The 24856-nt window shown below is 48.2% G+C and overlaps 10 protein-coding genes across 10 annotated transcripts; 3 read left to right on the plus strand and 7 right to left on the minus strand.

Annotated features, from left to right (window-relative positions):
* The first annotated feature begins 241 nt into the window (after window positions 1–241).
* BO85DRAFT_387089 (MFS general substrate transporter) lies at window positions 242–2382 on the plus strand. Its single transcript, XM_025656654.1, has 4 exons — window positions 242–605; window positions 671–1195; window positions 1256–1581; window positions 1641–2382. Exons 1-4 carry the CDS (start codon window positions 343–345, stop codon window positions 2105–2107), a joined length of 1581 nt encoding a protein of 526 aa, XP_025521021.1. The 5' UTR covers window positions 242–342; the 3' UTR covers window positions 2108–2382.
* BO85DRAFT_494759 (phenol 2-monooxygenase) lies at window positions 2168–4482 on the minus strand (the record flags this gene model as incomplete). The annotated part of the gene is made up of 3 exons (XM_025663873.1): window positions 2168–3430; window positions 3482–3769; window positions 3832–4482. The coding sequence occupies 3 exons, from the start codon at window positions 4480–4482 to the stop codon at window positions 2501–2503; spliced, it is 1869 nt and encodes a 622-aa protein (XP_025521022.1). The 3' UTR covers window positions 2168–2500.
* Window positions 4483–6794: 2312 nt separating this feature from the next.
* On the minus strand, window positions 6795–8910 carry BO85DRAFT_387096 (aminotransferase-like domain-containing protein). Its single transcript, XM_025656655.1, has 6 exons — window positions 8740–8910; window positions 8643–8674; window positions 8542–8584; window positions 8231–8490; window positions 7311–8156; window positions 6795–7236 (listed from the first exon to the last, which is right to left on the minus strand). Exons 1-6 carry the CDS (start codon window positions 8822–8824, stop codon window positions 6979–6981), a joined length of 1524 nt encoding a protein of 507 aa, XP_025521023.1. The 5' UTR covers window positions 8825–8910; the 3' UTR covers window positions 6795–6978.
* Window positions 8911–9582: 672 nt separating this feature from the next.
* Window positions 9583–11395, plus strand: BO85DRAFT_494767 (4-hydroxyphenylpyruvate dioxygenase family protein; the record flags this gene model as incomplete). The annotated part of the gene is made up of 4 exons (XM_025663874.1): window positions 9583–9993; window positions 10024–10262; window positions 10365–10529; window positions 10636–11395. The coding sequence occupies 4 exons, from the start codon at window positions 9583–9585 to the stop codon at window positions 11018–11020; spliced, it is 1200 nt and encodes a 399-aa protein (XP_025521024.1). The 3' UTR covers window positions 11021–11395.
* Window positions 11396–11528: 133 nt separating this feature from the next.
* BO85DRAFT_494771 (purine and uridine phosphorylase) lies at window positions 11529–14636 on the minus strand. Its single transcript, XM_025663875.1, has one exon. The coding sequence runs from the start codon at window positions 14501–14503 to the stop codon at window positions 11612–11614; it is 2892 nt and encodes a 963-aa protein (XP_025521025.1). The 5' UTR covers window positions 14504–14636; the 3' UTR covers window positions 11529–11611.
* A 967-nt stretch (window positions 14637–15603) lies between these two features.
* BO85DRAFT_465047 (SDR family NAD(P)-dependent oxidoreductase) lies at window positions 15604–16470 on the minus strand (the record flags this gene model as incomplete). The annotated part of the gene is made up of 2 exons (XM_025662022.1): window positions 15604–16287; window positions 16351–16470. 2 exons carry the CDS (start codon window positions 16468–16470, stop codon window positions 15604–15606), a joined length of 804 nt encoding a protein of 267 aa, XP_025521026.1.
* A 651-nt stretch (window positions 16471–17121) lies between these two features.
* On the minus strand, window positions 17122–17860 carry BO85DRAFT_18252 (uncharacterized protein). Its single transcript, XM_025654358.1, has 2 exons — window positions 17375–17860; window positions 17122–17304 (listed from the first exon to the last, which is right to left on the minus strand). The coding sequence occupies exons 1-2, from the start codon at window positions 17535–17537 to the stop codon at window positions 17150–17152; spliced, it is 318 nt and encodes a 105-aa protein (XP_025521027.1). The 5' UTR covers window positions 17538–17860; the 3' UTR covers window positions 17122–17149.
* A 1489-nt stretch (window positions 17861–19349) lies between these two features.
* Window positions 19350–20143, minus strand: BO85DRAFT_444453 (uncharacterized protein). The gene has a single exon (XM_025659017.1). It carries the CDS (start codon window positions 19999–20001, stop codon window positions 19528–19530), a length of 474 nt encoding a protein of 157 aa, XP_025521028.1. The 5' UTR covers window positions 20002–20143; the 3' UTR covers window positions 19350–19527.
* Window positions 20144–21081: 938 nt separating this feature from the next.
* On the plus strand, window positions 21082–22707 carry BO85DRAFT_18245 (uncharacterized protein). The gene is made up of 5 exons (XM_025654355.1): window positions 21082–21151; window positions 21280–21644; window positions 21715–21882; window positions 21944–21985; window positions 22077–22707. The coding sequence occupies exons 2-5, from the start codon at window positions 21487–21489 to the stop codon at window positions 22426–22428; spliced, it is 720 nt and encodes a 239-aa protein (XP_025521029.1). The 5' UTR covers window positions 21082–21151; window positions 21280–21486; the 3' UTR covers window positions 22429–22707.
* BO85DRAFT_410752 (glycoside hydrolase family 47 protein) lies at window positions 22653–24770 on the minus strand. Its single transcript, XM_025657492.1, has 4 exons — window positions 24417–24770; window positions 23737–24357; window positions 22996–23684; window positions 22653–22942 (listed from the first exon to the last, which is right to left on the minus strand). Exons 1-4 carry the CDS (start codon window positions 24700–24702, stop codon window positions 22793–22795), a joined length of 1746 nt encoding a protein of 581 aa, XP_025521030.1. The 5' UTR covers window positions 24703–24770; the 3' UTR covers window positions 22653–22792.
* Between the last annotated feature and the right edge of the window lie 86 nt (window positions 24771–24856).

The raw sequence follows: 24856 nt of genomic DNA on the forward strand, positions 1-24856 counted from the left end.
TGAAGTGAGAGTGTTGAGGAGATAAGGCCTAAGGCCCAGATTTGCGGATCCTTGCAACCTAGTACTGAATACCACCTTCCAATTCCCCAAAATGTGCTGTAGGGCTATTCGGACATATTACCCTTTTCTGGTTAGTTTGAAGACCGGGCCCGAAGTCAAGCAATATGTGAGTTGAGTAAGACCCCTAAAGCTCACATTAGTTACCCATGCTCCACGGTGCTGCCCGCTCACCCCACTCCAATCTTCCCTTCTCCATAGCTTTACCTGTCCCATTTTGCTCAGCCCACGGCTTCACCTTTACCTCAGTTCTACTCGAGGATATTCGACACTTTCTTTACTGTCATGGAGCCAGCATCAGAAGCGAACGAGCTTTCCGTCGTACCCAAGCAAGAGAACCACCGAGAAGGCCACCTGATTTCAGAGCAGGTAACCTCCGATCATGAAGTGGCTCTAACTGCCGCCCAAGACAAACTACACAACGCCGCTGTGGTGATATTTTGCATATCATGTATCACCTTCATAAGTTCATACTTAGGTGGGCTGGTTACCGTTTCTGTTCCGCAGATCTCCTCAGATTTGCATCTCAGCCCGGGCATGAAATTATGGTCTGTTATCTAGAACTTGCTGTTTAGCATAAAAGGCACGACTGACATATCCCGAATTCATATAGGCCAGTGTCAATGTACACTCTTGGTACAGGATGTACACTACTTATTTCAGGAGCAGTCTCTGATGTAGTGGGTAATAAACCAACCTTTCTGACTGGCTGCTTTTTACAAAGTGTCTTTTCGATGGCTTGTGGCCTTGCTCACAGCGGTACTCAACTTATTATTTTTCGGGTCATCTCTGGAATTGCAGCTTCTTTTTGCTTGCCTTCTGCTATGAGTATCATCACTGAACATTTTCCCTCTGGCAAATTCCGGAATATTGCGCTTGCGTTGATGGGCTCCGGTCAGCCTATTGGATTTGGAGTTGGGCTTCTTCTTGGGGGTGTATTTGCAGATACTGTAGGATGGCGCTGGGGCTTTTACAGTGCTGCCATAGCTAATAGCCCGGTGCTTCTTTTATCAACTCAACAGCTACCTGGAAAAATCAAGCAAGAAGGTATCATATGGCGTCGTCTTATCTTCGGCATTGACTGGGTCGGAGCTCTGGCTGCCAGTGCTGCGTTGGCTCTACTATCTTATGCCCTGGCGTACGTATAAGACCCAAACTAATATGAATGTATGCTGACATTATTTTCTTGTTTCTATAGGGTCATAACTGATGACGTATCCAAGATCCATGATGCTACTACGATTATATTCCTTTGCCTATTTGGTGGCCTAATAACCTTCTTTATCTTCTGGCAAAATCGACAGGAAAAGCATTCCAGACCCACTTTAATCAAGAATTCATTATGGAAGAAGGTCGGATTTACATGCATTTGTATAAATGTTTTTATGATCTGGGGTGCTTTCAATGCCTTTGAACAGATGGTTAATTTCTTCTTTCAAGATGTACAACAGCTGTCTGTACTTGCAACATCAGTGCGGTTTATTCCTGTTACTGTCATGGGCCTACTTACTAGTCTTGCTACTGGTATGAATCTACGCTCAGCACTCGCAAGATGATAAGCTTACTCACCAGCCCTACTACAGGTATATTCCTACATCGGGTACGCGCAGACACTCTGATCAATGGGGCTACGATTCTCTCATCACTTTCACCCCTGTTATTAGCTCTAATTGACCCAACATGGATATACTGGCGCTGTGCATTCTTTGCCATGTGTCTCAATCCAATTGCAGCTGATGTGCTATTCACTGTGTCGTCACTTATTATTGCTGGCATGTTTCCTGCTGAGACTCAAGGCCTTGCAGCAGGTGTCTTTAACACAGTATCACAATTCGGCAGGACTATTGGACTGGCACTGGTTGCATTAATTGCTAACAGTGTCACTGAGAAGGATTCCACATCAGACAATGATAGTCCGGGAGCCTTGATGGTGGGCTACCGGGCATCCTTCTGGTTCCTGTTTGCAATGAATTTCGCCAGTCTAGTGGTTAGCCTAATCGGGTTGCGGAAGATTGGTAATGTGGGCCGGAAAGGGCCGCCGGACGTCTGAAGATTGGTGTGAGGATCAGCCTCTTATGATATCCGTCTAGTTTTACACATGGATCAACCATAGGGAGATTTTGGAATGTTACTTCGCAGAACTGGCTACATACAAATCGGGAATGCAATTATAATCTCTCGACTGTATTGTTATACCTCCTCTTTGGTTTCGCCTTTTCCTTTCCTCATTTTCCTGGGAGCCAATAGTTTTACTCTAGGCGTGCCCTCGTGTAACTTTTTTTTTTCTCTTTGATTTGTTTTTTATTACATAATCCAGACTGAAGGAGATCTCCTAGATGGAAATGTGCTCATGAAGGCCTTAATAGTGCTATCTAATCTTTCAATATCCTGCTCATTGAGCGCTCCCACCACCTCAATTTCTCACACCACCTATGGCGTAGTTTTATAGCCTTGGCGCCACGGCACCATGTTCCGTTGGTGGCACGAATGCCTCAAAATAATCGTTCAGAGCTGAAGCACTCGCTCGTCCATCAGTGAGCTCTAAGATACACCCAACATACCCATCGGGGCGTACGACGACTATACCACCCCTGTCCGCATCGAAGCCCATCTTGCGGTGAGCGTTACTCTCTGCAATCTCAGCTACCCGCGACGATTCACGATCATCCGCATAAACGTGGTGTCTATAGCAGGCGAAATAGTACGGAAGTCTCTCCTGGATCTCAATTGTTGATCGTGGTGCATGAAAGACAATCGAAAAGGTGAAAAATGGGGAGTGGGGATTGTGTCTCCCCTCGTAAGAGGTATCGATGTCCTTCCGCTGGTATCGGTGGAAAATGCTACCCTTGGCCTGCAAATGGTCGGCGAGATCAAACATCGCCTGCGAGGTGGTTACGGGGTTGCCCGCAAATATGTAAATCCGATAGCTACCGTTGAAAGGGATTTCCTGTTCCAGGTAGACTGGATGGGCATCAATAACTCTTGTTACGGTTGCGGTAGGTAAGCTGCGACCCGGACGTAGGGTTGTTGTGTCGGTCGAGCAAATTGTTGAAGCCCAGGTCAGGCTGTTGGCGGGATATTCGACACCGTAACCACTCGTCAAGAGCGAGTTCTGCTTGAATACCTGGACAAATTCCGAGCTCGGAGCAGAACTATTACCGCTAATGGGCCGATGAGAACTAAACAAGTTTGCGTATGTCGCATCGAACTCAATCAGCTTTGCTGCTGCGAGCTTCCTTTCCCCTTCGTATGTTTTCAGAAGGGAGCGGCGGAGAAAGCCAGCTTCAACTAGGTGCAGTTTCCACGCAAGATTGTGTGCATCTAGGAAACCATAGTTCATACCCTGACCGGCTTTGGGCTGTAGGAGATGAGGCTGTTAGTTTAAATATTACTTCTAGCGTCTAGGCGTCTATCAAATACTTACACTGTGGGTATGGCATGCGTCTCCGCCAATAAAGACTCGCTCATCGAGCGAATATTTTGCAGCGAGTCCTTGTCCAATTCGGTATGCAGAGTGCCACTCCACTTTTTCCCACTCCACTTTATATGGAGCAAGAATTTCATTGGCCACCTGCTGGATCTTGGGCACAGTCGCAAATGCGAGAGGTTCCTCTCCATCTTTGGGATAGATCTGAGCATAAATACGAACTCGGTTGTTTCCGTGAGGAATTATCATAGCTGACCCTTTGGGCGAATGGACGGTACATTTAATCTGAGTAGTAGGATTATTAGCCATTAATTTCAAGTTTCGGTGATATAAAGGAGAATATGTACCTGAATATCTGGGAAGTCGCTTTTTACCACCCCATCAATGACACTCCATACATGGATTGTTGGATCTTTCGACAACATCGGCACCCCAAGAAGATCTCTCACTCGGCTTCGTGCTCCATCTGCACCGAACAAGTATTTCGTTCGTACAGTCAATCGCCTTGTACCGTCAGCGCTGACGAGATCCACTACCAGTGGGTGGTTGGAATATTCTCTGCACGGGTCTTTCCTAAACCCTGCGATGGTCCACGTCCTCTCGACCTCAGCCCCTCGTTCCCTTAGATCATCCAGGAATACCTTTTCAATCAGGCCTTGGTGGATAATAGTAGAAAATGGATGTCTGGTATCGATGTAGTCAGGATAACTCTTCGCCGTTCCCGTGCGTCGAATTCCGGGCCCGTCCTTAGAAGAATCCCAGAATGCAACCTCGTAGATTCGGCCTGGGTTATAGGACATGATGGCACGTTTGAGATCCAGATTTTGCAACACATCGAGAGTCCGCCCCTGGATCCCACTGGCGCGCCCAGTCTCTGTCGGCCCGGACCGTTGGTCAATGTGCTTGATTTTGTAAGGTCCCAAGCGCAAGAGGCATGCTGACATCATGAGCCCTACCGGGCCAGCGCCTACAATAACGATATCGTAGCATTCGGCCATGGTTTAAAATTCTTTTGCGTTCTTTGTATACCCTTCAAGATCTAGCTAAAATGAGAAGCTTCTGAGTGATGGTCCAAAGATACCCAAGGTGATTAATATGGTCTGCCGAGCCAGAAAGAGAAGTGGCTCTTTAACTTCCTATGATGTTGAGAGACTCCTCCAAAAAAAGAAAAGAAAAGAAAAACAGACACATTACAGGTTGTCAGACGAAAGCATTGCAATAGCCGTCCCCTTGCCATCGACCCCGCCGGATTATGTGTGCCACTTGCCCCAGCAAGTCTTCGACCGGGGGTTTACCATTCCCGACACAGCAAGGGGCGTAATCCCTACTCATGAAAACCTCCGAATCTCCAAAAGTGCAACCGAGGTGGAGTACACACACACTGATGACGCGTCAACAAGCCAAGAAAGGCTATGGAGACAGGGGAAACCCCGGCCCCTGGAAAAGACGCCTCCGTCACCTAGCTTGCCATCATTGAATTTGGAAATCTGAACCCAATGACACTTCTGGGCGGAGACTGATAGAGGTTGTTCAGGGCTACTGACCCGATTTTGTCGCCATCGGATAACGCGGCATACTGTAGTGTGGCGACTGAGGTGGAGTCGTCGCTTTCTTTCGGAGCTTTGGGGTAGGTCCCCTCTCCCTGTCCCAGGCTGCCGCGGCTGGCATCTCCGATGCTGCAGATACTAAATTGTGGGAAAAGGAAGGGATTTCTACTAAGGGATGCTGAGGCCTACGGGACCCGCTGGGCGGGCCATGGTATCCATTAGATTCTACAATCTGTTTTCATACAATGACCATGAGGACAAGTTATTGTTTTGGTATTGTACCGATATGTGAATTTGCACATTGGTCGTAGATGGGGCTTAGCTACCCATCTTCTTCAACCCTGTTCTTCATCGGTGTTCTTCTACTGATAAGCAGATGGGCCACCCTGCAATTTCACAAGTTCTACAATTATGTGAAGTGACTTACCTCGGCCTTGGATGCCACAAATAGAAATGTGCTATAGCCCTCGCAGAACCTCTGGACAGTGAGCGGCCTCCGGATCGGCGACTACCGCTTTAGCGCAAGTTTGTATTCGCTGCAATATAATCTAGGGTTCAATGCAGGCCATTACACGGACTCCGGGTCGGAGTCCGGAACGGAATCCTTCAAGGGGAGTCCCACCTCGCAGTCGCCGAACCGCTTCTAGGCCCTCCCATTATCTATAAAGAAAACGAGACGCGGGATGCTTGCATACGGGTCAGCCATTATCTGCGGCCCGAGGAGGGCCGCACCACTAACTTAATCGGAAAGTAGTACGGTGGCTGATGCCCCTCTCGGTTACGGGCGGCACAACAAAGCTTATCATAACCAGCAAACTTGGCGTACTTTTGTAGACCCAGCCGTGCTAAAGTCTACGACTCATTCCAGTAGCGCTACAGCTAGCACCAGTATTCGGACTTATCAATTGACCGGCGCTTTATCGGGTACAGTATCGAAATGAGACATATCATCACGTAATTAGCATGTAATCTTGATGTAACCTTTTCTGTTGTTGGAAACGGTGCGATAAGAATTCATATTGAAGTAAAGTACCTTATTTTCTTGATTATATAAAGTATGAACTATAAATAGATATACTATACTACCAAAAATGTATAATCAACAAAGCCAGTAATAATACTTACCAGTAGTAATTACGCCGAAAATCACTCGAGTGAGGACCGAGGCAAACGAATAGAAGGCGTACACGATATAGAGTAAAAGGTAAGTACGCAAACTTCACTAGTCTCTTGTTCACAACCACCAGCATCAAGGACGGTCGTATCACATGGCTCACTACTACTAGTGACACATGGTGTGAAACCAATATTCTCGTAAATAATTAATCTTGTACAAGTTAGTATGCTTGGGAAACAAATCATACTTCTTCATAACCGCGTGCACGCACTCAACGTTTTGATTGATGGATTTTTTTTACCCTTATCCTCTGCTGCAGCACAGCCAGGGGGGTGCTTCTGCTAAAACGCCACGACCAGCACGACCGTCGGACAAGGGAGATTTGTGATCAATGGAACCCTTGTAATACATGCAGTAATTACCGTAATCACCTATGAGTGAAGCGTGCCTACTAGGTAGTAATTTCTCACCGGTGCTATTCGCAAACTCCACCGACCAATCAAATAGCTTGTAGCCAAACCTGAACGCCCTCGAGCGAAATGTTCAGCGAGAACAATGCACTAGAGCAGAAGACGGTGTAAGACACGAGTAACCCGAGAAGGGCAATTGTTCAATTGATGCCGTCATACACTACAGAAACTCAGATACGCATTGAACTTCCTATTCTATTCATATAAACGTACAAGACCCAATTAATAAATGAACTCCTATGGTATTGTCTCTGGTATAGGTTTCAGGAATTGTGGCATGGTCATTTCTCCTTTCATATCGGATGCATCTGAGGGATTTGCACCTAGGAAGCCGCATGAAGCAGGACGGTGTAATCTCAACTATAGCCGAAAGACCTCACGTAGTGCAGCTCCTAGTCCTCGAATAGCCTCCTGCATTGTATCTGGAGGAACGCTTGCATAAGTCATACGGAAGAAAACCTTCTCCATACAACCCACTTTGTTCTCAGGCAGAAAGGCACTACCAGGGATGACCAGCGTACCGTGGTTGATAGCACAGTCATATATCTCCTGTTCAACCGCTCGAGCAGACTTCGACAACGCATCGGGATGCTTTTCCCAATCAACATATATCCAGAGCTAGATTGTATCAAGTTAAAACCAAAGCCTCTTAGTGTAAAGTAAAGGTACTGTATGAGGAGTATTATACTCACAAAGAATCCTGCGCGTGGGGGAGTCCAAGATGTGATCTCGCCTGGCAGATGTCGCTCGCAGAGATCTAACATAATGTTGCGTCTCTTGCTATACTCACTTTGCAACTGGTTGAGCCATCTTTTGAACCCAGAATGGCCCCAATAATCATGCAGAAGCTTGAATATGGCGAGCTGAGAGAAACCGCTCGGATTCTGCACGGAAACTTCATGAGCGCGCACGAACCGTTCGATTATTTGTTCCGGCGCAGTGACCCACCCCATTCTGGCTCCGGGCGCGATAATCTTGGAGAAAGAATCCATCCGGAGCACCCTTCCATCATTATCGATGTTGAGGTAGCTAGGAAGAAGCGTCCTGTCAACAAGTTCTGCGGAGTTTGGTCGAATAGCCGAAAGGTCGGTATCTCGTTTCTCCTCGGATGTTGGGGATGTATACGGTGGGAATTGAATGTAGTAGTAGGGATCATCCTCCAATATGAGAAGGTCGTGCTTTTGTGCGACCTTGTAGATGTCTCGTCTTCTGTCAGTAGGCTGGGTCGCTCCCGACGGATTTTGACCGCAAGGAATAATGTATAGGAGCCGCGGCTTCTTTCCCATTTCCGCGTCTTCGCTCCAGTTGGAGAGAACTTCGTCGAGATGGGCAGGAACCATTCCAAAATCGTCCATTCGAATGCCTGCAAATTTGAGGCCCATTGGTAAAGCTGTTTCGTAGACGGTTGGGTAGGTGTACTCCTCCACTAGAAGATAATCACCTGGCTTTGTAAACATTCGGAGAACGATATCAAAGGCAGAGGTATTCCCAGCTGTCAGGATGCATCTCCAGTGCTTATACGGCGGGTCATGGATGATCTTAAAACGAGATTGATTAATTAGCTCAGGAGACACTGGAAGACGGAGGCCGAATCTGGGTATGTATATACTACCTTGACATGCTCAGAGAGAAACTCCAAGAGCTGTGTAGATCCAGTACCCTGACCATATTGTAATGCAATCGCAATATCGTATATGCTATGTCCATTCTTGCTGTCATGCTTGCCAGCGTGAATTTTCGCAGTTGCCTTTGAAGCCATTTTGCCATCCGCGGTCTTCGGTGGTTCGGACAATGGAACCTCGAAGTCCATACCATAGAAGGGGAAGTAGTCAGTCGACGGTGCGCCAGGGCCAAGTGATCGTATTTCTACCACTAGCAGGCATCAATTCATTTGTTGATCAAGATGAGCGGTATACTACTTACCCGACTTATCGAGAATTTGGTGCATTCCCTGCATAACGGACTTCTACACAGGAGCGTTAGCTTCTCGTGAGTCCAGCGAATAAAGTCTCAAGTAGGTTTACCTTTCTCAGCTGGCTTTCCCGGCTAAAGAGGCCTGAATAATGCGTATATCTGATGTTAACCAAAGTATAAATGCCCTCCGGGCGTGGTAGTTCTCACCCTTCCAGTCTGGCGCCGCTGGGGCGACAGAAGGCTGCCCCAAGGGCGCGGGAGAAGAGGAAGTAGTAACGTTAAGCTCTGCCATATTGAGAGAAGTTGGTATGCCCTTTGACGAGGTTATGTTGCGATACGCTCTTGATTTGAAATTGGCTTGGAAGCAGGAAGGTAGGCAATAGCAACAACAGTGCGTATTATAGCACAATAATTGGTCCGGGTTCACCGTTGACATGTGCTCTTCTTCGAATTTTTGCGAGCCGCTGGGAGTATGAGTAGTGCTAGTGCCCCTTTCCTGCCAGATATCACTAATTACCTTCCAGCTAGCAATAGGCGGTTGAGTTCCTTATCTTTCAATTGAAATACAATCGAGAGGAAATATGTGTCAAGACAAGCATCAGGGTAAAAAGAAAAAACAAGGCTTGCCACCTGATGCTACCATATACGTGGAAAAAATGTGGTAATATAACAAACGCCATTTCAACTTGGTGTAATAGCATGTAATGACACAATATCAAGAAAGTTCCGGTGTTTGCTCCATCCTCATTTCTCCTTCCCCTCCCAGAGGCTTGCATGGTGCATAATGCATGATGCATGCACGCTGCGCCACCCATTAGCTGAGATGTAACATGGCCAAAAATCTCCGAATCTTGATTGTATCCTGAGATAGCTCACGATAGGCCTCTGGAGATGGTTTATAAATTTGGTCCAGGAACAATGTCTCCGACCCAGTATCCCAAGGCATCGTTCAGCTTCAGCGTTCCTGTCGCATCGCTCGATCACATTCATCTTCAAGTTTAGTTTACTTTTGCTTACCTGCCTTCTGAAACTCCCCACTATCTGGGCATCATGCGTTACAACGGCGTAACCGGCGATTCATCCAAAATCCCGGCCAACTTGGCGGTGATTAAAAACATCAATCCAAACTACACCGGGTTTGACTACATCTCCTGGTATCTTGGCAATGCTCGCCAAGCTGCCACCTACTTTGTCGCTCATTTTGGCTTTCGGGTTATTGCATACAGCGGACCAGAAACTGGATCGCACCTGACAACTTCCTATGTTGTTGCCAACGGTAACGCTCGCTTCATGCTGACTGCTCCAGTGACTGGGCCGCAGAATATCCCCTCCGACAAGGATGTTTCCGAGAAGGACCGTAGTCTGATGACCGAGATCCAAGCACACTTGGTCAAGCACGGCGATGGAGTTAAGGACATCGCCTTCCAGGTTGACGATGTCAGGGGCGTGTGGGAGCATGCTGTTCAAAACGGGGCTACATCTATCTAGAAGCCAACTATCCTTACCGATGACAAGGATGGGGAAGTTCTCTGTGCGACCATTAAGACTTACGGCGATACAGCTCACACCTTGATCAATAGATCAAATTACCGAGGAGTTTTCCTTCCCGGCTTCCGCTCAGTTAATGATATGAACGCTCTGAATGAGTTACTGCCAAAGGTGGATCTTATTGAAATCGATCACTGTGTCGGAAACCAACCCTGGAATGGTCTTGACGGAATTGTCAAATAGTAAGCATATGCAGTCGACCACCCCTTCCTCAACGCCTTGTCTCCCGTCTCGTGGCACTCTGATACTTTCAACATGGCCTGCTGATCACCGTATCCGTTCAGTTACGAAGATGCCCTAAACTTCCACCGCTACTGGTCTGTGGATGACAAGGATATGTGTTCCGACTATTCCGCCATGCGATCCGTTGTTGTGGCATCGCCTAACAATGTGATCAAAATGCCGATGAACGAGCCAGCCACTGGTTTGAAGAAATCTCAGATCGAAGAGTGAGTTGCCGTTAAGAGAGAAATTTGAACAGATAGACAGCCCCTTCTTCGTCTATGAAACAAAACATATCCAGGAAATCTGACTAACCATCATAACTATTTCTAGATTCGTGGACTACTACGGTGGCGCAGGCTGCCAGCATATTGCTTTTCGAACCAACAACATCATTGAAGCCGTTGAAAACCTTGCAAGCCGTGGTGTAAGCTTTCTTTCCATGCCCAGCAGCTACTACGTCAACATGCGTGAGCGACTAGCTTTGAAGAATGTCAAACTTGCCGAAGATATCAACCTCCTGGAGAAATACAATATCCTCATCGACTTCGATGAAGGGGGATATCTTCTCCAGATCTTCACGAAGCACGTGGGCGACCGTCCAACTGTCTTCATGGAAATCATTCAGAGAGAGAATTTTGATGGCTTTGGAGCTGGGAACTTCAAGAGTCTGTTCGAAGCTTTTGAGAGGGAACAGGCGTTACGCGGGAATCTATGAGCTTTCTTTGGAGATAGTGCACGAGCTTTTCCAAATGCCTTTGAATACATGTGATTCCTTGCTGTATCGGTTTCCGGCTTTTCTGTTGATGCAAAAATGATATCTGGTTAGAATGATTTATGTATGCTGATGGGAAGTAGAATGGAGGGTAAATGGCGCATTCTATGAATATCCAAGTTCCAAGTCTCCAATGGTTTTTTGTCTCGACCTTGGCGACCTGACAAAGAGTTCAGGACCTGAGCAAGAATAGTGCGGCCGAGGACGAAAAGAATGATATTAAGTACATTCGGTATCTTCACAGCAGTCGATTTGATGCTATCCGACGTAGTATATATTCAATGGTAGTATGAGTCCATAATCACATTTTTTCAGGAGTTTCGCCAGTATTGCCACTATCCCGACCCCTTTAGTACCTTACCTCAACATTGTTATATTACTATGGTCACCTCAGAGAGAACATCTAAATAAATGGAAGATAGCTATTTTGAGCACCCCGTAATTGCGTGTACCGACTTAGAAGTCGTGAAGAATATAATTTTCGTGCATAACCAAACCAAATCGAACAACTAAGATAGCTGCTACATATCAAATTTACGGCAACATCATCGTGAATACCTTCGTCCTCCGTCGATCGATCTCTTGGATAACCTTCTCGCCATTCTCGGCCCACTTTTCAAATACCTGCCCAACCAAATACTCAATCCTGTCCTCTTCCTCTTCGCTCAAACTCTCCTCAAATGTCTCTTTCACCGACGAGGCTCTTTCCCTCCAAACCGTAAGCTGTTCCTTATCCCCTTGAATCTCACACGTCCGAGCGACTGCCTCTATGGCCTCCAGTGCTGGTAAAGAATTTTCTTCTGTCAATGTAGCCCATGTCTCAACAACACGACGTTGCATAGCACTGCCCTTCATTAACTTGGGGCCGCCCTGTGACACAAGTATACTTCCCAGAATAGCGGTTGCGCGGAGTGACTCTGGACTATTCTCGTCTGTACTCTCGGTAATCGTCTTCAACGCCTGCCTTGCAAGTGCTTCTGCCGTCGTGTGGTCCCCCAGTCCCTCGTATGCCCGAGCAAGCCCAATGTCCAATTGAGCCATTATCATTCGTTCGGGCACGGTATCCTGTCGCACTCGCTGCAAGTAGCGGTCTTTACACTCAAGGCTGAGTACCAAAGCATCCATAAAATTCCCCTGTAAGCTAAGCGTATCTCGGAGGCGCAAGGAGGTCCGCAGTGTGCGCATGTCCATCGTCCCTAGCAACTGAGCTAAGATTGAATGCGTCTTTTCGTAAATATGCTGGGATTGTTGCCAACATCCTGCTCTGCTCAATACAGTGGCAACATCTTCAATGATGGATACTATTCCGAGGAGAGAGGAAACAGTGGACTTCTCAACGTCCCAGGCATCCTCATACGCCTTGCTCATAATGTCAACTACAAGCGATCCTGCCGAGCGATATTGCCCCATTTCCATATAGGCCAAAGCAAGATTTGTACGGCAGCGTGCCACGGTTTCTCCAAGAGGCTCTGCCTGCCTCTGAACCTTCCCCAGTGCCTCAGAAGCCATGCTCAAGGCGGGAGAATATCGCCCCTGCTCAAGTAAAACCAAGGAGCACCTGACCATCACGTCTGATTCCAGCCATTCCATCTGACTGCGCCCGTTTACAATGGTCAGCGACTCCAGATATTGTTCTTCTGCCTCAGCAGCCTTCCCAAGCAGCCTGTACACGAAGCCAAGCGTCCGGAAGGCTGATAGAGCTACATACGGCAGTGTCTCGATTCGTGGTCTTACTAGGCGTACCGCATCGCGCGCCATGTGCTCTGCCACGTGAAGATATTCGCACCGATCAATCCCGCAGTCAGCAAGTCTACCTGCGATATTCACCATGCGATCGAGGTTGCCCTTGTGGCTCACATCCTCAGCCTCCAAAGGGTACTCGAGATTAGTGTACAGGCTTGGCCTTGCTTCAGCATGCCGTCCTTGCTGGATGAGGTTCAATCCGAGTTCGAACTGGCTTAGACAAGCGGGTACACTCCCGCGGCCTAGTTGACGTTGATTCATTTGTGCGACCTTTGTCCGAAGAGGCTGCGCCGCCAGGCACATATCCCATTTCTCGTAAAACTCGGCTAGATTCCTCATCGTGGCGACGGTTGACTCTTGGTCACCCACTTGTCGGATGTAAGACTTAACAGACTGAACTAGGAGAGGCTCAGCTTCAGCATGTCGGTTCAGGGCGACCAAGGCTTCTGTCAAACCCGTGATGGTATCAGTCTCTATGGGAGAACCTGTGGTCTGAGATTCTTGCATCCGCTCTAGAGCTTTCTGAAACACAGCAGCGGCGGCGGCTGGCTTGCCCTGATCCTGCAGGAGACCCCCAGAATGTACCATGGTCATGATTTCACCAAACTCGACATTTGTACGCATAGCATCTGTTGCCCAATGCTGTAAAAAGGCCTTTGTGCACGCAGCTGCTGTGGCTGCTGCGTAATCCTGCCAAACCTCATTTCGGTGCGAATCTGCATAATCACAGACTCCCTTAATGACCAAGCTGGGGAAGAAGCTACTAGTATAGGTACCGGCGCCTTCTATTTCCAAACCGATGATGCCTTCGCGCTGAGCAAGTTCGTCACGCTGCTTACCAGACTCCATGGCGGCACGGCCGAAGCCCATGCGACCCACGTGAATAGCTGGCCACGGCCCTGTTTCGGTTCGTTCTGAACCATCTGGTGTTTGCGGACACATAACAGTCCTTTCCCTACGCACCAGGTTATCCTCATCGCATCCCAAGTCACAGCAGGAAGTCTTGAGTGCATCAGCGCATACATTTTCGTCTGAGCACTCGCCACATGTGGATGGTTCACGGTGACGATGAAGATATGATGATTGGAAGAGCTGGTCCGACTCACGACCAGGATACTGGTAATTTGGTCGGTGCTGCAAGGCCTGTAGCCAAATTTTTGCTTCTTCCTCGAGGTGTTGTAGATGGCGGTCGGTCTCCAGTTTTCGCAAGATAGACTGGATGGACAAGGCAGGTACGCCACCTCCAACCTCACCGTCGGTGTGCTTCGGCTCTAAGCCACTCGGATACTGTCGCCCAAAATCGAACTCCAGCACTCCTTGACTGAAGATCACGTCTCCGAGGAAAATATCCCGTTGCTGGTTTGGATCCGATGGAACGCCACCACAGATTCCTACGACCAAGGTGAGATCAATACTGGGAAAGCTAGTGCGCAAACCCCTAACTGCCCCAGTCGCACTGACCTTGCCCGTATGCGGCATATGCGCGACCACAACATTGTGTGTGCCGATAACACCGGTAGTGTAAGCATTGGGATCACCAGGAGCTTTGCTGTAAACCTCTTCGGTATCCTCCCAGTGATGGTCAAGAAGCGCGATCACTGCATCTGCTTCTCGGGGAAGAGCACAGACAATGGCGATCTTAAAACCATGACGATCGCGAGGGGGACGGGTCACCACAGTCATATCCTCAGCATGGGGCAGATAATAAACTTGTCCTATAAAGGGGATGTATCAAAATCATTCAAGTTTGTAGGTCGATAATGTGTGGGGTTCTTGGATGATAGATACAGAGAAGCAGATAGATCCATTGTCGATTGTATCGAGGGGCAGGGGATGCTGAGCGGCGATTTAGCGCACGAGGGTCCCACCTTTAAATGAACTAAGCTGTCAGCCGAACGAGATCGGCGCGGAATCTTCTATAGCACCAATGAGAGAGACAAGATGGATCGGCAGCACCTCAACAAATGTCTCCTCGGGTTATAAGCGAATAGGAGTGAAAGTACCAAGGGAAATAGCGGGTAGCTGACCAAATTTCATCAATTGAAAGGCGGTTCACTTCATTTCTCGCAGTTCAAGACTTGCCATTCCCACTTATCGGCAATTCCGAGTTTGTTGTGCCGCCGTTTCAGGCTTCCGACAATTGGCTGCAACACGAAATGCATCGGACTCGTCTTACCCTGGGCTCACCAACGACAGTTTCAGCTAGGATCATCCATTTAGATGGTTACACGAGGGAGTGCAGAGTCACTCGCGATAATCAGCCTCCAAATCGTGTTGTAGCTTCTCGAGGTGCTTTGATCGTTCTTTGATAGTTCCGTATCGAATTGGAGAGGTATCGTGGGCCCTGGGATTCAAACTCGCCTGATACTGAGATGTGTTACCATAAGGAGATGAGATAGAATGGAAGTATAGGTTCACTCAGTAGACGGGTGATATTGGCGATGCAAACTATCGGACAGACGCACTTTCTGCTTCTCTATCTGTTGACCTTTCTCTTTTTCATGTAAACTGACGGGTAAATCAACTCAGCATAGGAGAGATTGAGTAGGATGGTTGTGAGGAGTTAGCTACAACAAAGGTGTCCCGCCTATAGTCTGTCCTGCAAGTGACCTGCCGTGAAAATAGCCAATCTCGGCAGGTGTGGATGAACATTACATTGGATAGCAAATGTGCCTCCCAGCACTACATCCACCCATACTTGCAACTTCACAACATCATCTCCTCCCAAGCAGCATACTACATCCCCAGCCTCACCACCAACCCCATTTACGCCCCAAATCCCATCAATACATCGCCCACCCCCCGCTCGCAGAAACAACCTGCCCAGTAACCCACGAAGCATCCCTCCCCGCCAACCAAGCCACCACACTACCAATCTCCCCCGTCGTTCCCAACCTCTGCTCCACCGGCGTTCCAGCTTTCTGTGCCTCCACAATTTCTTTCGGAATTCTACTCAGCAAATCACTTGGCACCGGCCCCGGCGCAACAGCATTAACCGTCGTCCCATTCCCACCCAACGCGGCCGCCCAAGCGCGCGTGAACCCCTCAATCGCCGCCTTGGACGCAATATACAGACTTATCCCCTTGAAACCATACCTTGCCCCAACCGAACTCAAGTTGATAATCCGGCCGTGACCCTCGGGTGGGAGATACGGTAGCACGGCCTGGGTCATGAGCATGGTGCCGCGAACGTTGAGGTTGAAGACGTTGTTGTAGTCGTCTATCGTGATTTCGGTGAGGGGATTGACGATTTCGATGCCGGCGTTGTTGACTAGGATGTCTATTTTGAGGGGAGTTGGGGTGGTGGGATAGGATTTGAGTTCGGAGATTAGATTTGAGGCACCAGTGGATGTGGAGAGGTCGGCTTGGATGGTCCATGTTTTGGGGTTGTGGGGGAGTTGGGTGATTTTGGTGCCGAGGTCGGTTATGGATTGGGCGCTGGTGGGGGAGACGTAGGTCATGCAGACCTGGGGTGTTTTAGTTTATCTTGTATGATGTAGGGAAGGGGTTGTGTATTTGTGATGGCTTACATTTGCACCGCGACGTGCAAGTTCCCAGGCGATGCTGGCTCCGATGCCGCGGGATGCGCCGGTCACAATGGCGAGCTTGCCATGAAGTGGGAGAGTGAATTCGAACGACGATGTATCCATAGTTTACGCGGAGAATTAAGAGGTCTCATGAAGTAGTCGATCGTGGGTTGTTCAGTTAATGACCTTGTGTGCTTGGGACATATATAGTAGGACATTCTATCTGGTATGAGACAACGGCTTACGCTGTGCCATGATGTCATTCCTCGGGTATAGGATATAAGTCAGTAACTCCGAAGCCATAATCCTCTAGACACATCCATTACACATTGGTCAAATGGACATTAGCCAAACCGGTGCTGTTAATCAGGGCGTACTGTAATAGTTGGGCAATGGTAAGGTGGATCTGGAGAAAACCGATCAACCTACTATAAGATATTGTCTTACTTATTGCACAGTGGCATTGTTACCCACTACATTGCATTGCACAATAAACTTGTTTTGGACAGGAACTGAAAAGAGCGAACAAGACGAAGTATGAGGAACAAAACGAGCCTAAAGTGTATCAAAAAACAAGTGTCGAATTCATGCGGGCGCTGGAAGATTTCCAGGTCATCACTTGCTAATTACACCAATACGAACAAAACTTTAAGCCAATGCAGAACCAACATATACTGTCGAGCTAATCACATAGAGTCATTGATTCATCGGTGTCCTCTGGTCGTAACGATCCCCAGACCGACATGAGCACGTCATCGTCACAATCATTCCCGTGTCTCAATAGGAAGCTTTTTCTCGTCGTTCACAGAATATCGCAGGTTCCAGATACCTGGGTCTGTGGTGGGCTGACAGGCACAGTCACTTCACCAGCCACCACAGTGCTGCTGCCATCAACTCCCTGGAAAGAGCAGAATCCGCCTCCGACAGAGGAAATCTTGGTAATTGACAGTGGGTTGGCTGTTGATGAAAAATATTAGATACAGGTCTTTCAAGGCCAGGAGGAATAGTAAAAAAGCCAAAGACATACTGATTGCATGAGTCGTATCATCAGCTGGGAAGCTTTGAGAGAACGAGGAACCGTCGGCGCCCCAGAAGGTGATGGCGACTTCGAAGGTTGAGCTATCAGTGGGAGCGGCGCTGGACAGAGCAGCGAAGGTAGAGCAAGCCGCGGTGATGAAAGAGGTCTTCATTTTGATAGAATGCTTTGTTAGAATTGGTATGAGATGTTTTCGAAGAGGCTTCTTGTCAATGTGAAGTTGAGAAGATGCTGGTTAGAGGGTTGTGTTGTTTCTCAAGTGACCTGGAGAGACGAAGGCATTTATATGTTTTCAGTCGCTCCTGCTCGCTCAATAGAATCCCACACCGCTTGATCCATATGATGTCCTCCGTCTAGATGTGTTCGTGGTTTCCGAATTGGGTATACCAAAAATAGGCATCTACAGGTCTGATGCATCGATGTCATAGGACCGGGTGCCACGGAAAGATCGCCGCTGTCAGGCAAGCCACCCGTGACTATTGAACCCACCACGACACTCGTAGCGGGAAGTGACTGGTTCGAGAGCGAGACATGTTCAAGGCATTCATTAGTTGGATAATTTGGGTTCAGATCGTGTCTGACTCAGATCAAGCCCGATCGGCACTATACGAGCCGCGTGGTGCCCCGCAAACTCCGATTAGTGACTCGATCTGTCCATGTCTACAGGACACATGAGACATAACCTCGTACTTGTGCCAAATGAGCCACGTTTTCATAGCTGTAAGAATTACATATCCTACATTGTTCTCAGAAGGGCTTAGCTTGACGATACCGCAACATAGAAAACAAATTAGGCATTACTAAACTGGAATCAGTAATTGTTCAAACGGACATCCTTCGATGACATACACGAACTGTGTATGTCGGCTGAGCTGAGAGTTAGGTAGTAGTGAGGCTGATCGAAAGTATGTTGTGGGCACACATGATATGCTTTGAAAGGCGTCCAAGCAAGGAGGCATAGACTTTGAGGGAAACGATGCGTTACACAGTAGACATCCAAGCCTTCATGCAGTTCAGCGATGCGGTCTCGAAAGCCCTGTAGCTCACCACACGAAATGAATGAGCGGCGAAATTGGGATTCACTCTCTAAGGTATTAAATTAAGCTAGCTTAGGCCCCGACTTTAGTAATGAGGTTATCAGAACTGGTCACGATCACATATGACTTGCAATCTTGAACAAAAAGAAAAAGTCTGTATGTGCTTAGAATTCGGGTGTTGAGTTACTAACCAATAGGCAAGTTAGGACAGGCACACAGTTGCCTCCGCGACGACCTTTGCAGCGGAAGCCTTGTGTGTATCAGACTCGCGATAGGTTTCTCTCAGGCCAGGGTACAAAGTAATTCCGAGACTTTCCTGATCTACTAACTTCTTCCTTCAAGCCCGTTTTCGTCAGACTTTCTCGTCACGGAAAATTGATGCGTGCTATAAGGCTGAGCACCTAAGGCTGTTGCTGCACCGAAGGAGAGCCGGAAATATGATTTCGCAGATCCGGATGTGCTGGCATATGCCGGACAGTTCGACGTGTTATGTTTTCATTCAGCGAGCGTTGCATTTTCCGAAGGGTCCGGCTGGGCAAGGTTTGGACTAAAATCTGCACCAGTGGCTCTTGGATCGGCTTCGAAGTTTCAGCCTTATCCTCTGTTGTCAACACGATATTTCAGCGAATAACAACACAGAAAAGGTGAATATGATGCAAGGTCGTTGCACTTTCAAGACAAGGAGCGCCTGAGGATCTATTATGTGATGGGATGATATAGGATGAGTTGGTTTAACAATTCAAAACGTAGCAGGATGGAGAAAAGCCGGTTCCAATGCGGGGAAACTGGCCGACTCTTTGATCACGAGACCACCCACACCCTCTCTCTGCATGACTTGTCGATTACTATACCCTCATTTACTTGAGGACTTCGCTCTACTCAGTGGTTCAGTACCACGAGTTATCACGGGCTTTTATCCCCTCTATTCCGGCTGAGAGGAGAATAAAGGTCGCAATAGTCAAGGAGACCGGGTATTAAGGTCAGATCAGGCAGAGAAGACATAAACATCGCTTCCAAGAACAGTACTGTCAAGCACTACCAATCAGCAAGTCACTAAGATCCACATATCAACACTTAATCACCAACCATTAATTTCCTACTCCAGCATCACAAGACATATCCACGACTTTTGCCCACAGTTCTTTTCCCATTGGCTTTATTCAACATCGCAGCAAACCTAGCCTCCGCTTCAATGCCATTGATGTTTTCAACAAGCTTAATGTAGCCCTCGTCATCCAATGCGAAGAGGGCCTCTTTCACCCAAACACGACAAGTCATGGCTTCATGAAAGCGCGTCGAGTACTGGATGGGGATCTGCGACAAGCGGGTCTCCAACGGGCCGTGCAGTGCGGGGTGCAGATCTCCCACCTTCAGCGCCAGAAGGTATCGCCTGGAACTGATGACCTTTTGGTCCGACTTGATCTCATAGCTGTAAACGTTTCGATTGGGGAAGTTGATGATATTAAAAATGGTGCCATCGGTCGGGGATTTGGCAAGACAGAGACCCCAGTGGAATGTCGAGCTGGACTCTCGATCTGCTAGGAGGAGGTAGAGACCGTTGGGCTCTAAGTGCAGGGCCATGTGGGTGACAGTGGTGGAAAGTATTCAAAAGAGGTATAAAAGTTTGAACTCGGTGGGTGCGACCCAGGTACAGATGTATACTGGGTAGTGGGCACTGTACCCCTCATGTTCAGGATGTTCTTCGAGCAGCTGAGGCGGAAGCTGCGCCTCATTTGCAAGGATATGTGGCGAGCAAGTGAATAAAAAGTGGATGTGGTAATCGTAAGCGACACTTGTGGGATTATATATTCAAAGCGGGAAAGCCTGCGTTAGTAGTCTTGACTAAAGGTTATCAACTCGGGTCTAAGCTCATAGCGTGTCCGAGGTTACGTTGTCAGTGGTTCAGCTTCGTTCAACGCCCACGCTCTCATTGACAGCTGAGCAGTAAACACCGGTCATCACATGATAACAGTAAGAATGACTTACAATGAAAACGCAGGCACGTCCACTTGGGCGTTTGCCGACGGAGTGCGGTTACTACATCTTGAAGGAAGGTGATGACTGACACCCCTGCGAGGCTAACATCATGCCAAGGCCCTTCAGGCCACGCGGGTCTGATTTCACACTAAGCCAACCTGTGAGCCCCTATTCTCATACCCGCAGAGATATAGCATGACTGAACTTGGGCAAAAGCCAGCGGGACTCGAATGCATTCCCTACTGTTGTTATCACGAAGGTGTGCGACTACGCGATTAATCACAAGAAGTCGTCACAGGGCAATAGTGTAGCAAGCGCTGCACTGTTCCTGCAGGCAGTTCTGGCTGACTGGCTTTGGCACGACGGCCATCTGAGCTGGTATGTCTGGTCCCGGAAACATGATATGAAGAACTTCTTCTCTCCACTATTTGTTCCGACATGAAGTGGTTTGGCTTGACAGCCACCATTTTTTCCCATACGCATATTATGACGAAGTTAAAATCAAGAACTGATATGTTGCTGGTCCCCTGGTTTTGAGCAGGTCTCAACTATGTTGATAAGAAATCCTTGTGACTTCTGTGTATTCTGATTTGTGGCTTGATTCTTGTTTCTGACAGAGTGTGAACATCCATTGCGGGCCAGTAGCGCATTCTAGAATAGCCAGCTAGTGACCAGACCCACTAGATGAGTCCGGGGTGGAGATTTTGATACTCAGTTGGATGGGGTTACGATAGAAGTTACAGACCAACGCAGAGTGAGTTGACATTAAAGGAGGCGATTCAATCCTTTTGTGGCGACGCCCCGAGCCTTCCGAGCTTCCGAGCCTGCGGTGAACCGTGCTCCCCAGTCGAGAAGAATAATTGAGCTAACTATGATGTCTAGTACTATCGGGACATTCTCCTCATTATGATATAAATAGAATAGTGGGATGGGGCCACGTGTGTATCTGTTTGTCAGCTCTTCGAAATACCCGTGATCATCACACTTCCGCATGGGAATGCCGCGAACGATACGGTGACCACGAAACAGGTACCTGCACCTGTCCGACTGTCCAATTCACCCATATTTTTGAGCGTTACGACTTCCATAATGCCTGATATGTGTTGCTCGGACGATGCGCTGTACGCATCGGGTGGGAAGGGCTCCATGCGATATTTATTTCTTCATGGAGGTCATTCCCAACTACCCCCTCCTGACAATTTCTCGGTGGAGGCCAAAGTGCTAGTACAGAATACACACGGAGAGATGTAAGCAAAGCAAAGCAAACCTTATCCCGATAATGCGCCCCTGTCGGCCTATATACTGACTTCTTACTAGCATTTTCGACGACAGCCCAGATCAACCCACCTCACAGTATCAGTTCATTGATCGCACCCTGAAATCCGTCAATGGGAAGGACGATGCGTACATACCAAAGCAGCTCTTTGTAGAAAAGATGTTGATGAATGTTTCTATCCCTACATTACTATTCGCCGAAATTCCACGGTAGGCTTTTTCCCCCCACCTTGACATCTCCGTCGGAACGAGAACAACTGATCAAATACAGTGACCATGCAGATACCCCAAGCAGCGAGAATGTATCTTATGTGTATGTGTACCTAATTCCTTTTCTCCTCTATCTAAGTTCTGCTTGCTGTCAAATATAACCATGGTTTCTCCTCTCTAATGCCCCGCTTCAGCACCCTACTAATCCTCGGCCGAACCGGTGTGGAGCAAGCCTCCTTCCAGGACTATGAGTATCTCAAATCGATGCTTCATCTATTCGTTCCCCGATTTGGACGGGCCATATCGCGCATGAGCGACGTATACCTTCCCGGAGATGCACTGAATCTGTCGCATGAGGTTGCCGGCTATATGATGGTCCCGTCGGGAGATACCAACAATCTTCGCACCTTTCTTGCCATGTATGCGAAGCGCTACATGCTCAAGTCATCTAGCGAAAGAGAGGTATTGGAACGGTGTTTGTTACATATGCTAAAGATGCCATTTGAGTTGAGCTCGGCAATACGGTATGGTCTTATCTTGTATTGAGCTTGTTCTTTCGGGTTGTGGGCGGCGCTGGTCTAGTCTGCCGATGTATCGGCAGAAATTTGAACGCGGATTCTGCATCCATATGTAACGTGTGATACCTTTGGGATCTTGGGTGGTTTTGGCCAATTACGATTCAAGAATGCCAGGCATTGACCCTTTACGTCGGAAACGCTTGTTGAACGCGGACGAAGAAAGGACGATTATTTCTTCTACACCGATTGCTGCCATAGCATACATGTGACAAGTGGATATATATTCCGATGGTTCTGTCCTCTGATATACCTAAATTGAAGCTCAGACGTGCATGCTCGCACCCCGCTCTTGATGAAAATCACTCTCTCAATGCCATGGGAAGCTACAAGTCTCACGTCCTCGGTCTTCTAGCCCAGCCAGTCTTGTACTCTGCCTGATGTAGACGTGGAAACACATGAGCTTCGGTGTTGAACACCACGTCAGTCAATGGGAGAAAATCACTCGGTGAGAAGAGGAGATAGAGGTATTTCAAGGTTTCCGCCTGGAAGGTGTCAGCTTCTGATGCGCATATCGTATACAATCGCCTCAACATACCAGCCAAAAGCTCTCCATATTATCACGTCTCTTCGGAGGAACTATCGTGACATCACTAAGAGATGTATAACCTCCCCCGTCCTTTACCCGCGTGTGCGTTTGGAATGCCTTGAAAATCTCCCATCCCCATTGTCGATATATCGGGTCTTTCGTAACACGATACATTACGAAGAGGCTTTCGACAGTCTCTGGGCGTTGCAAGTTATCGGCATCTATTAGTCGGATGTTGATATCCTTAATCCAGGAGTTCGTGTCGTCTCTGCTTGGGGGCTGAGACGCATTTGAATTGGAAATTGGCTCAAGGTCGGAATCTTCTGTCTCGAACCATACAATTTCCGGTGCTAGTCCTGTGTCTGTGACTGCGTATTGCGCCCAGCATGTCTTCGTTAGCTCCCTTGCGAGACGCATCTGCTTCTCTTTTGGAGCGTTCCAGTGTCTAGTTCTGCGGGCCTCGGCTTCAGTCACCCCTTCCGTAGCCCCGATTGCGATTGATCCTGGTAGAAAGTAGACGAGATGATCCATCTTCGGGGAAAGACGACTACCAATGCCGCCTGGAAGTTCTGCTATGTATTGGAGATTGGAGTGCTTGGTTGATGTAAGAAGATGCTTCTGAATCCCGGTGAGTGCCTCTTCCCACATCTCCCTGTAGATGGATTCGTTGGTTTGCAGGTATTGCTTGACCAAGTATTCTGTGTCTATATGAGCCTGTATTCAACGCGTGAAATGGTCATGCGGACTTACCATAGTACGAATCGCCACGACTTCCGAGCCGGACAGTTTTATGTCGGAACCTCCCAGTATCCGGATGCACAAATATGGGGACAAGACCATCCTTCACACCGTGGCTATCGAGTACCTCCATCACCCTTTCGGCCTTACGCCAATACACATTGTCTCCTCTTAGATGGGATAGGTACTTCATCTCCAACTGCACGGTAGCTGCCTCAGCCGTAGATGAAGCACCGCCATCAGCATGCGAGCGGATTCCTTCTCGTTTTGCTAGGTTGACGCTGGCATAAGGAATGCCCGACCCCGAGTCATATGCTGCGAGCAGTCTGTCTGCTAAGTCGACTGCTTTGGAAAGGTAAACGGAGTCCCGCCCGGAGGAAGCATCTGGAAGCTGAGTGGATAGGTAATGAGCGGACAGCAGCCCCCCGAGCATACGTATTGTGGTTTCGAATGTGTTCACGTCTTGGTCTTGATCATAGGTCAAATCGTTTCTAAGCCATTGTCGAGCGTCCAAAAGACGAGTTGTGAGGTTCATAATCATCAGCGTATCCAGGCTGTCTACGATTATCCATCCCAAGCCATTGGGGCTCATTTGAGAGCCCCTTTTTGACAATGGATGGAAACGATCTTGTCCTGCTCGAAAGTTGGATTTTATATCACTTAGGTTTGATACAATGCCGTTCGTCACTTACCCCAGGCATACTTTGCATATGCATCCCAGCTAGTGGTGAAGGCCGTTCGAACCTCCTCTCTATGGTATTCCCAATAGGTGTCGTTGTGCACTGAAGGAGATGGTCCTAGAGGCGTATCTAGGCTCAAGAAGTGGAAATACCAGCCCACTATTAATGCCAATATTCCAACTAGAGACGCCGAAGCTTTTGAAGGGGATGGGAGCAAATAGCGCCGAGCGCCAGCGTTCGGGGTTGTTGTATACGGTCGGCGCTTATTCCCTCGACTATCAGTGTCGCTATAAGCCATGGAATCCGTTGTTAAGTATTGGAGTCACGATTCGATAACCGATCGGAACCCATGCCAGGTGTGTTGTTTAACAACACTCCCTGAAAAACGAAAGCTTACCCAGAACCCATACACGGATCAGGGGTAATGCGGCGCGCACATGGAGGTGCTGGCG

The sequence above is a fragment of the Aspergillus piperis genome, assembly GCF_003184755.1.
Source record: "Aspergillus piperis CBS 112811 unplaced genomic scaffold BO85scaffold_1, whole genome shotgun sequence".
NCBI classification, from domain to species: Eukaryota; Fungi; Ascomycota; class Eurotiomycetes; order Eurotiales; family Aspergillaceae; genus Aspergillus; species Aspergillus piperis.